The sequence below is a fragment of the Sinocyclocheilus anshuiensis genome, unplaced genomic scaffold (assembly GCF_001515605.1).
Source record: "Sinocyclocheilus anshuiensis isolate Anshui unplaced genomic scaffold, SAMN03320099.WGS_v1.1 scaffold44, whole genome shotgun sequence".
NCBI lineage: Eukaryota > Metazoa > Chordata > Actinopteri > Cypriniformes > Cyprinidae > Sinocyclocheilus > Sinocyclocheilus anshuiensis.
Window position 1 is genome coordinate 3130475 of NW_015555746.1, and position 14910 is coordinate 3145384.

At 37.4% G+C, this 14910-nt stretch overlaps 1 protein-coding gene and 1 long non-coding RNA gene across 6 annotated transcripts in view; one reads left to right on the plus strand and one right to left on the minus strand.

The window, feature by feature from the left end:
* The window catches only part of opa1 (OPA1 mitochondrial dynamin like GTPase), a 42739-nt gene extending 30369 nt beyond the window's left edge, over positions 1 to 12370 (plus strand). For all 5 annotated transcript variants that reach the window (XM_016467201.1, XM_016467202.1, XM_016467204.1 and 2 more), the window contains 2 exons: positions 11246 to 11314; positions 11879 to 12370. In XM_016467201.1, coding sequence (XP_016322687.1) covers positions 11246 to 11310 — 65 coding nt within the window. In that variant the 3' untranslated portion in view covers positions 11311 to 11314; positions 11879 to 12370. The remainder of the gene's footprint in view (positions 1 to 11245; positions 11315 to 11878) is intronic.
* Positions 11711 to 14910, minus strand: part of LOC107673574 (uncharacterized) — a 5210-nt gene continuing 2010 nt past the window's right edge. The window contains exons 2-3 of the long non-coding RNA XR_001632417.1: positions 14446 to 14452; positions 11711 to 11777 (exon numbers count right to left, since the gene is read on the minus strand). This is a non-coding gene — a long non-coding RNA (uncharacterized LOC107673574). The remainder of the gene's footprint in view (positions 11778 to 14445; positions 14453 to 14910) is intronic.

A 14910-nucleotide genomic window follows, 5' to 3' on the forward strand; every position in this document is an offset into this window, starting at 1 on the left:
TCTTTGTCTTTTTTTTTTTTTTTTTTTAGATGGATTGGAAAAACTAACAGCCGCCTTCATAAAGCGAGAGATGTATTGACGGGCTCATGGAACCTGGGGCTGAGCCAGGGGTTGAGTCCGGCTCACATGAGGCCGTGAGGGGCTATTACACCCACAGGTGCAGGGAGCTGAGCCGCTGACCCTGGCCTCACCTGTCTGCCTGTTTGAAGAAGAGGAGCTGGGGGAGGACAGGGGCACTTCCCTTAACAAAGAGAAAAAAAATTTACCCCTTGGGGCAAAGTCTGGTGTTAAGAGCGATTTGCCCTTACTTGCAGGCAGGCAGGCAGTGAGCTGCTCTGGTTTCACACTTGGGGATTGTGCGTGCGTGTGTGTGTGTGTGTATGTGTGTCTGAGAGAGAGAGAGGGAATGTGTGGGATTAGATGTGCAAGATGGCTGCATTCAGGCTTGTTACTGTGGCTGCTGCCTGTGGGTGATGTGTCGTGTGTGTGTATGCTGTGCCAGGGCAGCTGTATGGCACTGTGCCTCTGCTGGAACATCAGGACGGCTTTATGAGTCTTTGATTTACCTAATAGACTCAATTCAATTACAGCAATTCAGGGTGTATGTGGCTCCCTCTCTTGTCAATCTGGATGACAGTCATAGACTTGGCTTTTAGTTTCTATTTTATTTTATTTTTTTAATGTTGGAAAATTTATGTGTAAACAGCCAGAGTAATTATTTATTAGGTACTTCTTTTTAAGGCTTTTTAAAGGCCCTCAAGCACTCAAAAATTAGCCTTTGAGACGTGGCATCCGAAATGTGGGTTGTTTTTCCACATTTTGAGCATTACTCGAACTTTTTATGGGGTGATGGGACATTATTGTGGAGAGAAGGGAGGGGGAATTAGGGCAAAAATAGCCTGGCTTCAAACTTGCATCCCTGCAGCAGCAATCCATGTCTACAGCATATGCACGGGCAGTTGAAGTAATTTAGTTAAGTTTTAGAAAAGTTTATATGAGCTATTTTATTTTATTTTATTTTTTGGAATCCATTACTTGATTTTTGTATTGTTGAATTATTTTATTTGTCATTTTTGGAATCCATTACTTACATTTTTTTTTTTGCTGTTTTTAAAAAAAATGTTTACTTTCATATTTGGAATCAGTTTTTTGTTTTGTTTATGATAATAACTGTGACAGAGTGGATTGTAAATTGGTCTAACAATGATAGGCCTATGCATATATTAGGCCATGAATTTGACAAGAGTTAGAATTTGTATTGGCAATTTAAAAACACTTGATTCTGACAAATTCAAAAACACCACATCATTGGAGGTAAAGCTTTGTATTAACAGATTGTATGATTAGATTTGATTCTGATTTACAAACTCCTAATTCGTTTTTGCCATTTAAGAATCATTGTTTAAAATGAGGATCAATTAAAGTCGATTATCTGAAATAATCAACCCACCCCTAATTTTAGTTTACAGATTCTCCACAGTTTCACCTGCTGCAGGATTATAAGGATGTTAAACCAGCTCAGTGTTGTGCAGGCTTGTCCTTAAAGGGGTGGTTGATTTAACGTTAGTTAGTGTGTAATGTTGCTGTTTGAACATAAACAATATCTGCAAAGTTACGACGCTGAAAGTTCAGTGCAAATGGAGATATCGTCTTTTAAAATTATGGCAGTTTAATGCCTCCAAAAACGTCTTATAGGGATTACATCGAGCTACTTCCCAGGTTCGTGACATCACAAACCCAGATAAACCCCGCCCCCGGGAACATTCAGCAAGGGGGCGAGGCCATGTTGTGCTGCTTTAGAGAAGAGGAAGAGAAAACTAGGGATGCACGTAAAAATCTATTCATATATGAATCGCAGTTCTGTCTTCTAACGATTCTAATGGATTCACAAGTTTCAAAATCAGTTTTCTAAAGCAGCGGTTCTCAATCCTGTTCCTAGCGTTGCCCTGCTCTGCACACGCTCTGCATCTCTCTCTCTCTCTCTCTAATTCAGATCATCAGCTCAGCTCCAACAATGAACTGTTCCATTTATACACTTATTTTCACATAGCTATGAGAAGCGTTATACATTGATGCGCGTGCGGTTGCCGTACTGTTATTAAAGCTTTAATCAGGATAAAACCGTATATTAAATCTAACAGAAGCAGTAGCATTTACAAATAACAGCGTATCTAAAAGTATGAGACCACAACAAACAAAAAGCATACCGTTTAGAGCCGTGCTTGCACAGGTTCTGCACAATCCTCTTCACTAATATTCTCTGGGTCTCAATTGGGCTCAAATTGATAAGCAATATAGACGACGTCATTGTTTACAATGCAACCGGAGCACATGCAGCTGAGGTGAGGGGCGGTGAACTATCCCTTTAAGAACGCTCTTACGTTCAGTCTCACACTCCCCCTCATCACCTTTGCATCATTTTGTCTCCCTTGTGAAAGGATGACGTGGAAATCAGTTTTAGTACTCAATGAAAACCGCTCCTCCGTTTCCTCCTTGCGTAGTGATGTACTGTTGCTGCCCCAAGCTCTGTATACACAGGGTTTAACTGTGTTTGCATGAGGCGTTAGGTCACCACAGAAGCTGGTGTACCACCTCCTTACAGCGTCTTTCTCTCTCACTCGCTTTGTCCTCTATCTAATCATTCCCTTGACTGTATGTTTTGGTATTTTATAGGTTTATCTAGAGCTTGGAGTATGAAAGTTATGGTGCATATGGTGCAACTCGGGTGCGAACTGTTGATCCTGTGAGTGTTGTCACAGCTCGTGATGTTGCACAGCTAGCTGGAGTCTGGACTGTAGAACGTTTCATCAAAGAGCTATAGAAATAATCATCTACATGTTAAGAACAAGTGTTATTTTACTATCATTGGGTTTTGAATTAGGTTTTATTTTTCTATTTTCTATTTTAATTTTAATTTTAGTTGAAGTATTAATTTTTGTAATTTTTTAAAAATATGTCTAAGTATTTTTTATTAAGGTTTAGGTTTTAGTTATTTTACTACTTCAACTTAAACTAATCAAAAATGATAATGCTGCCTCTGTAACTAGCTGAAATTAGTTTACCGTTTTTATATTTTACTTTATTTTAGTTAATGTTTATTTTATTTCAAGTAATCTTATTTATGGTTTTGGTTTTAGGTGTAGTTAACAATAATCCTGTTAAGAATGTGACAATAGGCAATTGTTTGGTCCTGATTAACCTGCAATTATTTGTTTATTTACTAATATTTTTACTTAATATTTTTTGACCCCATTTTTTAAACAAACTTTATTATTCTTAACCCTCAGCTGTACAAAGTCATACAGCTATAATTTAACTCCATAAAGAACACTTGTTGTGATCCCTTCAGCTGGCAACCATTGAGTCATTCTTACTGTTGAGCCCTGTATTGACATGAAAACTTGTTTTTATTGATTTATGCAAATTAATGTTCAGTTCAGCAAATACATATACAAAAACCGAACCAATAAACTTATATTCAACAAAAACGGCACGCTGTAGGATGTCACGCATCAATTTATGGAGAGCTATATGCACTTGCCTTTCATCTGTAGCCAGCTTCTGTGTTTTTCTTTTCTCACCCTTGCCTCTTCTTTCTCACACGCTCCCACCATATTCCCTGCACCCCATCGCTCTGATGTGAAAAGCATGTTCTTGGCCTGCTCCTACAGAGACAGAAAGACGATTATGCCTTTCTTTCAGGCCGCGAGGAAACCGCTCCCATCTCTAAAACAGCTGGAGCGAGCCCCATTCCCCCCCGAAGCTGGCTTGTAGCTCTAGTCTTCCCATGCAAGCTGATAATGGGCCGCCCACTCCCACCAACGCATCCCTGTCACCCCACCCAAGTGCTCTCAAAAGTCCTGCTCCCCACATATAAATCTCTCAACACTTGTCGTCCCAGTGAAGGAAGAATTTTCCCTCTTCTCTCTTTTACCGTCACCCTGCCTTCAAACCTGGGGAAGCGGAAGTCAAATGAGTGGAAAATGAACCAGAGAACTTGCATTTCCATTTCACCATTCGTCCCGTCACAAAAAGTGCCTCTGGGGTCGGCAGGATCGAGTCCCGTTGTCATTCGGTCTCCTGCAAGGCTGTTCTCAAAGCCTCCGCACACCGCACTATACATCTATCTGTCAGATAGTCTCTTATGAGGTATTTATCATGTCTTTGTTCAATTCATAGTTAAAAGAAGGGATTTACTGAAGCTATAATTTTAGTCCCAGCATCACTTTAATGCATTCTGTGAAACGCAGCAACAAAGTGTTTTCTCTTTTAAATCCAGAGTCCTAAAGTTGAACCCTTAACCAGTGCACAACATTCATCAGTAAATATGTTTTCCCACCTAATGATCCATTAAAGCATGATCTGATGAAAAGCCTCAATGGATTTCTGCAAACACATTTGAATGAGTGTAATATTCAGAATGATCAGGTTACATAAAATAAGTATGGTATATAGTACCTTATAGTAAGTACATGTAGTTAAATAATATTACTCAGTACTTAAATGTATAATTACAGTGTAAAAAGGACACCTTAAAATAAAGTGTAACTGCTTTCTTCTTTAGAACACAAAATATGATGTTTTGAAGAATAGTTTGATTATTTTTGTCCTAATGAAAGTTGAAGTCCAAAATAACATCGTTCCCCATTGACTTTCATTGAATGGACAAACAACACTAGGTTGGCACTCACAACATGAGGTGAGTAAATGATGACAGCATTTTCATTTTTGGGTGAAATATCACTTTAAGATGACCATCAGTGTTGCCAAGAATTATAGGTGGGATTGAGTCCAACTGTGGCCACCTGCAATTTCGAGTGCTGGGTCAAAGTTGGATCTTTATGCTGACTGACATGCAGTTATGAGATCGTTCTTTTTCAGCATGGGTAGCTTTTGGTCTCAAATGCTAATAGAGGGGCGGCCGTCTATTGTCCGGTTGACTGTTTTCTGGCTGTTCCACGTCTTGACTTGCCCCTGTCTTACCTGTGCCAAAGCTCTGTAATTAAATGCTTATTGGAGGCCAGGCTGGAAGGAGGCTGTGAAGGGGAGGTGAGGAGTTCAGCGTACACCTGGGTTGATACGATGCTGTCTGCACAGCTCTCATAAGCAGGAGTCTCTCATGTAGCTCAAGGGGAAAGTGAAGAGAAAATTCCCATTAGTTGCACCATCAGATGTTGTTTAAAGGTTCTGACTGCTGGGTATGTTGAGATGAATATTACAAAAGTCTGTCGTGGTTCATTATCTGTGAAGTCATCATGAAACCATAACCAATAGCAATCAGATGATAATTATTTTAATGTTATAACCAATAAATAGTTTTTTATGTGGAACATAAAATAAGATATTTTGTGAAATGTATCAGGCTTTTTTTTTGTCTATTATTCAGTGGTAGTCAGTGGGCTCCAATGTTGTTTGGTTCCTGATGTTCTGCAGAAAATTGCATACAGGTTTGGAATGACATGAGGTTGAGCAAATAATGACAGAATTCACATTTTGGGATGGACTAGCCTTTTAATATATCCATTTTGATTAATTCATTTTTTGCAAATTTATCATGTATCCCTATCCGTAATGTGATATGTTTTCCATTGTGGTTGCATTATCAAATTGTGACAATTAGCATAGCTCTATCATGGTATGTGGTCTAAGATAAGTGGATCTAAAGGTAAAAATGCTGAAAAAATGGCTTTGTCATATTTGGCTAAAAGGAATATACAGGTGCATCTCAATAAATTAGAATGTCGTGGAAAAGTTCATTTATTTCAGTAATTCAACTCAAATTGTGAAACTTGTGTATTAAAACTTTTCCACAACATTCTAATTTATTGAGATGCACCTGTATGTGACATTTGCTCGTCAAGAATGTCATTTTCAGCCAGTCATGCCAATGAAAGTTATTTCTGAGAAATCAGCCTCCTAGTGGCTTACTAGTTGTTGCTGCATTTTAGGCTGTGATGGGGTAAGTGTTTTAACTAAAAAAAAAATGACACACTTCATCTTTAACTGCTTGTGTGTAAGATTTCACACACTCAAATAAGCCTGTTGTAAGCTGCAAGCTACCCTTGTGTTGAACTCTGAGGTTCTCTACAGCAGAACTCCTCTCCTCCTTGTGGCCATATGTTTTAGAGATAACTTGGAGAGCTGATTTGTGGAAACACTGTTTTCCATGGGTTATACATCACTTTTGTCCCCTTCACTGATAGGTGTTCCTGTGTGAATGTTCAGACACATAAAGTTCCATTATTGGGATAGTTCACCCATAAATTAACATTTTGTCATCGTTTACTCGCCTTCACATTCCCAAAATTGTCTTTGACCCCATTGACTTTCATTACATGAACAAAAACAGTTGACATGTTTTTCGAAATATCTTTTTTTTGTGTTCCACAAAAGTAAGAAAGTGTTTGGAACTACATTTTTTGTGTGAGAACAACCTCTCTGGTTGTCTTTTTGCTGCTTTAGAAGCTTTATCACACAGGTTCACACCTGAAGTGACACTGATTTTCCGTGGAATGTCTTCAGTCGTCTTGTTTAGGCGCGGTGGAAAACGTGAGCTGCTGAAAAGGCTGTTGCCACATTTTAATTTCTTTACCATTTTCCCTATTAACGGTAGTGCTACTTGATGGCAAACACCGAAGGCCACCATTTATATCAAAAGGGATTGAGTTTCTCTTCAGCTCCTTGCAGCTCCATCTCCTTGGTGGTATCCCATGCCCTGACTCTCGCTTTTTTCCTCGTCCTTCTGTTCTCCACGGCCACACTGTTTCACAGTCTAATTACAGGTCAATTAAGGGCTTTCTCCAGCCTTCTGCCGCTCCGGCCCAGGAGGCTTAGAGGCCCGCAAGAGTGGGAGTGAAAGAGATATCATTTCATGTGGAGATCAGGCGAGAGCCCCTTTCAAAAAAGGGATTGAGGAGGAATCCTGAAAGAGAGAAAGCCACCCCACACCTCCCAAATAAGGAGACTACTGGGACAGGGGCCAAAGGATTATGGGAATATTCACGACCAGATAAAGAGAGAAGACCTATGAATGGATGTGTCCAAAAGCTCATCTCTTAGGTAAACAGGGGTCTAAATGGAGTTTGGACCCTGTTCTCGGACTCACAGAAGCAGGGGAAGGAGCAGTTCTCTCTCATGTGTCACATTTCCGAGGCGCTGAAAAGACCGTCTTGTTTTGGCCTTTTTTTAGCCGTCATTCTGCGTTCCTCCATGTGGAACAAACAGATGGCGACCAGAAATACACACACACCTTTTCACACACTTTAAGCCCATATACACAAGTTCACATCATCCTCAGCTGTCCATTCTTCTTTAAAACGTTATTGGCTGTAAACGTACACGTTTTCAATTTGACCGTTTCCATGGACTTGCGGTTGGCCCATGCAGCATAGTAGCTTCCATCACGTCCTTCTTCATTCATACCATGTCTAGAAGTTTTCAGTCTCTGTTTGTGTATTATAAAGTCTTTTTTGATTAATAAAAATGGTACAACCATTACTATGCTGGTTTCAAAACAAAGCAAGCCAGAAATTTCATTAATAAATTAACAAAAATATATCCAACAGTATAAATACTAGGGATGCACAATACAGCGGGTAAAATAAGTATCAAATACGTCATAATTTTTCTCAGTAAATATATTTCTAAAGGTGCTGTTGACTTGAAATTTTCACCAGATGTCGGTAACAACCCAAGTAATCCATACATACAAAGAAAACAAAACAAATAAGTTCAGAAATTAAGTTATATGGAATGACACAGGGAAAAAAAGTATTGAACACATGAAGAAAGGGAGGTGGAAAAAGGCATGGAAAGCCAAGACACCAGCTCGAATCTATCAGTAGCTAGAAAGCAATCCTGCCCCTAGTCGGTGGGAATTAATATTAGCTGGTTCAGTCCCAACACCTACAGTACCAGGATGATGAAGATGAAACAAGGGTGGACATTTCAGCAAGACAATGATCCCAAACACAGCCAAGAAAACTCTCAATTGGTTTCAGAAAAAGAAAATAAAGCTGCTAGAATGGCCTAGCCAATCAACTGACTTGAATCCAATAGAAAATAAGAACTAAAGATCAGAGTTCATAGAAGAGGCCCATGGAACCTTCAAGATTTGAAGACTCTGTAGAAGAATGGGCCAAAATCATACCTGAGCAATGCATGCGACTAGTTTCTCCATACAGGAGGCGTCTTGAAGCTGTCATTACCATCAAAGGCTTTTGTACTAAGTATTAAATAAATTTCAGTAGTTCAATACTTTTTTCCCTGTCATTCCATTGTATTACACATAACTTAATTTCTGAACCTATTTGTTTTGTTTTCTTTGTATGTATGGATTACTTGGGTTTAGGGATGCACCGATACCACTTTTTCCAGTACTCGCCCGATACCGATACTTTTATTTTTGGTACTTGCCGATACCGAGTACCGATACCAATATTTTTATTGAATTTGTACATTTTTAAAATATTAGGTACAGAAACCAAAAGAGTATGTATAATGTTAGTTGGTTAACTTTATCAAATAGATACAGTCAAACCTAAATTTATTTAGACACCTTCAACATTTCTCCCATTATCACAGTTTATTCGCTATAGTTTAGAAAATGGTAATAAAATATAACAAGAACTCAGAGTTAAACGGAGTCAGAACAAATTCAGCTTGATAATGTTAGATAACTTTGATAGAAAGGTATGTAATGGATTACAATCAGCCAAAAATTAGACAGCTGTTAGTATAACAGTATTTACACAACTATCAATACTTAGTCGGGCAGCCCTTAGCCTCAATGACAGCCTGTAGTCTCCTGGGCATGCTGTCATCCAGCTTCATGCAAACCTCAACTTCAAATCCACTCAGCGTGCTTTGTTTATCAGCTCGCGCACATCAGCTATACAGGCGTTAATACTGAATGTTTAACATTATATTCATTGCATACATATACTTCGTAGACATCCTTAATCTCTAATAACTCCATTCTGCTGTCTGTTGTTCTGTTGTCGGTGTTTCATTGTCTGAATATGGCACTTAACACATGCTGTGTGGTATCGGCGTTTGGTATTGGTGCATTTTAACGAGTACGAGTACAGGAGCTCAGTATCGGGCCCGATACCGATACCAGTATTGGTATTGGTGCATACCTACTTGGGTAGTTACCGACATTTGGTGAAAATTTCATGTCAACAGCACCTTTAGAAATATATTTACTGGGAAAAATAGTGACGTGTTCAATACTTATTTTACCCGCCGTATATGGGGCCTATGTTTTATGTTGTTTAATCAATCGCAGATATTTGATATTTATGTTCTGATATTCTGATATTATTTATTTATTTATTTAACTTTTTTCTTTAAGTATAAAATATTTAAGTATTACATATAAATGTATCATTTTTATTTATAATATAATAATTTATAATGTTTATAATAGAGATGTATAATTTATAATTCCTTTATAAAATTTACATAATTAATTAATATTATATTATATTCAGCCAAAACATGTTATCACTTATCAGTTAATTGGTAAATATCAGTGAATCTTTAATAAATGCATGCATCACTGACATAGAGTTAGATCAAGTATCCCCAAATTGTTCAGATGGAATGAATTTTATGAATCTTTTCCTGCTGCTATCATTCATTTTTCAAAAAAGACCACAGGTGGCTTGAGTTTCATCTCCACACCTGCCGTGTCATAAGGCCCTCTCCAAAACCTAATGCCTGTTATATTCGCTAACATTCACCATTACTCTTTATGTCCCTAGGCACAAAAAAAGATATTCAAAGTCTAAGCCACGAGATTGCGTATGTGTGTGTGTGTGTGTGTGCAGAAGGTGTTGAAGGGTCATGTTTCCAGGTTTCAGGATATTTGTGAAAGTTGGTGTGTTTGTACGTGTGAGCACGTGTGTGGGTCATGGTATTGTATTTCAGACCTTAGAGATGTCAGATGTCCACAAAGGCCCTCTTATTTCTTTCATCCTACACCTCTGAGGAGAATTGGGAATCCCCACACCACACATACACCTAAAACGGCTGCACGAGCCTCAGATGACAGTATTTAGTTACAGCCACAAACTTGTAGACCAGTGTCCACTTGAAAAGCCCAGTTAAACTGTTGTCATATGAGACTTTAGATTGTTTGTTCTCACACTATTAGGCCACAAATGGTCTTGCGTGCATACATAACATGCATAATAGCTCTGTTCCAAAACCTACTGAGCTGCCTTGCTGCCAACTGGTCAATGAAACTCACAAGTGACCGATTTGGAAATCACTTCAGGTTCTCAACTAGACTCTCAGTTGAATCCAATGCAACATTATTTAAAAATTATTTTGCACTACTTTTACTTTTTTTTGTTTTTTTTATTAATTTTTATATTTATAATGTCTCTTTCATCATCAGCCATCTTGGATTTGAATTTATTTCATTTTATTTTATTTTTATTTTTTTTTTGTGGATGGATCTCACCAAACCACCATATCTGGTGTTTCCTGTCTCATTATTTTTTTATTTAATTGAATATTTTAATTTAAAACATGTCAAATATATATATATATATAAAAAAAAAAGTATTTAAAAAAAGATTAAAGGCAAAACAACCAATAAATTATTATTATTATTATTATTTTTAATTATTATTATTATTTTTCTTTTTGTTCATTTTTGGAATAATTTGTGACCTGGACCTCATTGTGGGATTCACCCATGCAAGAACATAAATTGTAAATAGAGAATGAAACTGAATTTCAGATTTGACACCTTTTCATTACCTTTGCCGCACTCTTTCACATAGTTAAAAGTTGTCACCCATTCCCACTCCTCCTCCATGACTCCCTGAAGGGGACAGGCTTTGAAGTAGCATGTGGAGGTGAGGAGGTGCAATAGAACACCACCTCTTCATCATCTGCTCCTCAACCGCATGCACCTTTGAGTGCTGAAATGTCAGTGGCCACCATCTGCTGTTTGAGTGTCAGAGAATGTACCCACAGTGGCACTTCACATGACCTGATACTTTATCTGCAGGAAAACCTAGAAATATCTGTATGCATTTGAGTCCACTTGAAAGTGCGTCTTTGCAATGATGTGGCCAGGTTAGGGGTTTTCCCAGGAGAAGCTTGAACTTGAGAAGACTAGTGAATTCAGTCAAGTTCAGCGCAGGGAAGATGAAATGGTAATTCTGTGCCATTGAAATGGCAGCATTATTAGTATATGATTTACTCACATTTGCATTTCTCTTTACAGAAAAAGTACGTGAAATTCAGGAGAAACTTGAAGCTTTCATTGAAGCTCTTCACAAAGAGAAATAGAGCAGTAGGTGGTTTTTATTTCTACTGCATGGTTAAAGAGAGAATTTGATAGAAGTAGTTAATGATTCAATGTATCATTGATGAATTATTAATATTTAAATAATTATTATTAATACTATTTGATGATATTATTTAATAATTTTTATAAATATATAATTTTTATATTTTTGTAATAACTCTATTTGAAAATATTATGAAATTAGGGCTGCCAAAGTAACACATTAACTAGAAAAAAATGCGAAAACAACTAAGAAATTCATCAATGGATAGCCCTATATATACAGTCCAACCAAAAATTATTCAGACACCAGATATAATTTTTTATTTTTTTTACTAGTGGGTGCAGGACACTATTGTTCATTTATGTAAGTGAGGATAGCAAAATAAAGTAAACTGTGACATAGTCTAATTGTGTACTTAAATTTAACAACTGACAGCTGTTCAACCTAATTAATTTGTGAGACAGTCTAACAGAAGGATGGCATTATCAAGATTAATTTTATATAAAATGCTTTTTGATGGTTTTAATGATTTGAGAAATAATTCTTAATCTTTTGTCTTCTTTCAGGATCATTTTGTTTCTGGACAGTCATGCCCTTACAGAAGAAAATGCACTGATTAAATACAACATTTTTGCTCTTTGCCCTTTGTAAATTAACTTTCTTCCCAGCTTCTCGTCTTCTCTGTTTTTAATGTATCCTGCTTTAGTTTTCAGTCTTCTCACACACATGCACACTCGCACTCTTCCCCCTTAAAAACAGTGAAAGTAAACAAAGTGAGCTGGAGTCCCTTTACGTTTGCTGCATATTTAATCACTGTTGGAGAACAAGCACTTACTCAACTAGAGAATGGTACATGTCAGTGCCATGCTTTATTCTTTCTTTCTCCAGCGCTTAAAAGCCACCAATGTGTTCACCAGACAAGTTCTAAGTGAAACCAGTCAGACAGACATGCACCTACATCTTCTCCCAATCCCTCATTCCCAATAAAATGCTTTGTCCGGGTCTCTCTTTCCCCTGAATTTCTTTATTAGTTAAGGTGATGTTTATGGTGAAGCCAAATAGTAAAATGCACATTGGCCTTGCTATACATCGAGAAAATATTCAAAAATGTCTTATCACCAATTGCCGCCTTCATTCATGTTTTGGAGCTGTGATTTCACAAGATTTATACAACATCTCTCTTATGACATATTCACATTTAGTGAAGTCACAGTTACAATTATACCAGTAGACCACCATATAAATCCTTTGTAATTATTTTGTAGAATCTGCTATCAATATATGCAGTTGTTTGTACAGTAGATCTCATCTGCTCCTCATTTGCTTGTAGGCATCCTTAGCTTAGTTTAATATATTCAAGAAACGGCTATGAGGCTTGGTCCTGAAGATGCAGAACATTTCTTTATAAGGAGACCAGATCACACATCTGCTCACACAGGTGGATAAAAATGCATTGGCATTTCCTGTTTGTTCCTTTGGCCCTACACACCATTTCCTCTCACTTTGTTTTGCTTTACTTTGAGAGATTCAAATGGTTCTGATTTTCATCAGTCATCTTCAGCTTTAGTGCACTTTTAATTATTTGCTTGCACAGTTTCTATTTCGTGCCCTAGAACTTTTGTGGTCTCACTGGGTTTTATATAAAATCCACATTAATGTCCTGATAATTTTGAGTGTAAGGGACATCACACCTTTGTTCCTGGTTGCTCATAAATGTAAATGGGTAAATATACATGTACTTGTAAAGTATCTCTAGAGTAAGTTCATTGAAATCATGGATCTGTTGTCACAACGGGAAAATATCCAAGTGTGGTGCTTGTAACAGAATATCTGTCAGTTGATTTAGGAATGTTTCCTCCTTTTTGTTGTAGATTGTAATGTTTGCATGTTGTACCCCATCAGATGTGGTTTATTTATTAAATTGGTGTTAAAAAAGGAGTAATAAAAGTGACTTTAAATGTATGTTAAACAGAGTGGGTGGGTGTGGACAATATCCAACATGTGTGTGAATTTCTAATGTTGAGAATTGTGCTTGCTGTTAATTTAACGACTGCTGTTAAACTTTTTGACAGGTACAGTGCATGTTTTCTCAGTTGGTTTTACACTGGTTTAATTATAAAGCATTTGTTGCACTTGATGATTGGAAAACGTATTGAAAGAGTCGGTTTGAACCTGGCCTCATCAATATGTAGTTTTTATGCATGAATACACCAGGCTAACCAGAATAAACACCAAATTTCTCACTCATCCCAATGTTGTAATTAAGAAAAAGACTATTAAAATCTCCAGCTCCAAAGGCATTAGTTCTCAACAGGTGGGTTTCCCAACCAGGAATTTCAGAATTAAAAGTAGAACATGGTGCTAGCTATGCTAATGGTGTGAATTTGATTCCCAGGGAATGCATGAACTGATCAAATGTATACCTTGAATGCAACGCAAATCACTTTGGATATACCAAATGCATCAATGTTAAATAGAATGTAAATTAATTTAAAAAAAATGTTTCAATTCTACCTATGACATAATGTTAATAGTTTTAATAATGAGATCTATGCACACCAGCTGCCTATGTACTCTTCCGATATATTTAGGTATTCTCCGATATTCTCCCATAGCAAACTATGGGAGATTATATATATCTCCCACAGTTTTATAAGTGTGTTCAAAAACGGATAACTCCGTTTTCAACAATTTTCAAAAAATCATGTTTTTTCATTGTTCATGGCAATTAATCTCAATCAAACATGCAGTTGGGTTATTTTAAGTAAAAATAACTAAAAAATACAGCTAACTAACACAATAAAACACAAAAACATAATAAAAAACATGATTTTTGAAAATTAAAAATCGGAGTTATCTGTTTTTGCAAATAAACTCTTAAAGGGGTCATATGATGCAATTTCAAGTGTTCCTTTCTCTTTGGAGTGTTACAAGCTGTTTGTGAATAGATAAGATCCCTAAAGTTGCAAAGACTAAAGTCTCAAACCCAAAGAGATATTCTTTATAAAAGTTAAGACTCATCGACGCCCTCCTAAAACGCCTCGTTTAAACACGCCCCCAACATGTCTATGTCACTGTGTGGGAAGATTTGCATAACACTGCCCAAGTGTTTACGCAAAGAAAGTGCGTAAACTGTAGTGCTGTAGTATTGTTGCCGCCGCCGCCATGACGTGGAGACGCTGTGTGTTTCGTTGTGAAAGCGAAACTACTTAGTTTGGCCTTCCAAAAGAGGACACGACTAGAAATCAGTGGCTAAGTTGTATTTACAACACTGTTCCAGAACAGTTCAACCCCAAATATTCAGATGTGTGCAGCGCATTTTACGGAGAACTGTTTTCTGAACCTGGGAGAGTAGCCTACAATGCGTCTGTTCTGACTCACAGCCTGTAAGTAAGTTTTCATATTTAAAGAAATTGCCACTGACGATTCAAACGCGAAGTTTGAGCAGTGTAGCATAGCACTTGTTGTTTGACGTTTCTCCGATCACAAATGCAGACATAGTTTTATGTTTATGTGGCGCAATACGCAACGCAACGCAACGCGTAAAAAGACGGTATAAGTCATTATAATCAGTAATTATGTCCCCACTGGATGCAAC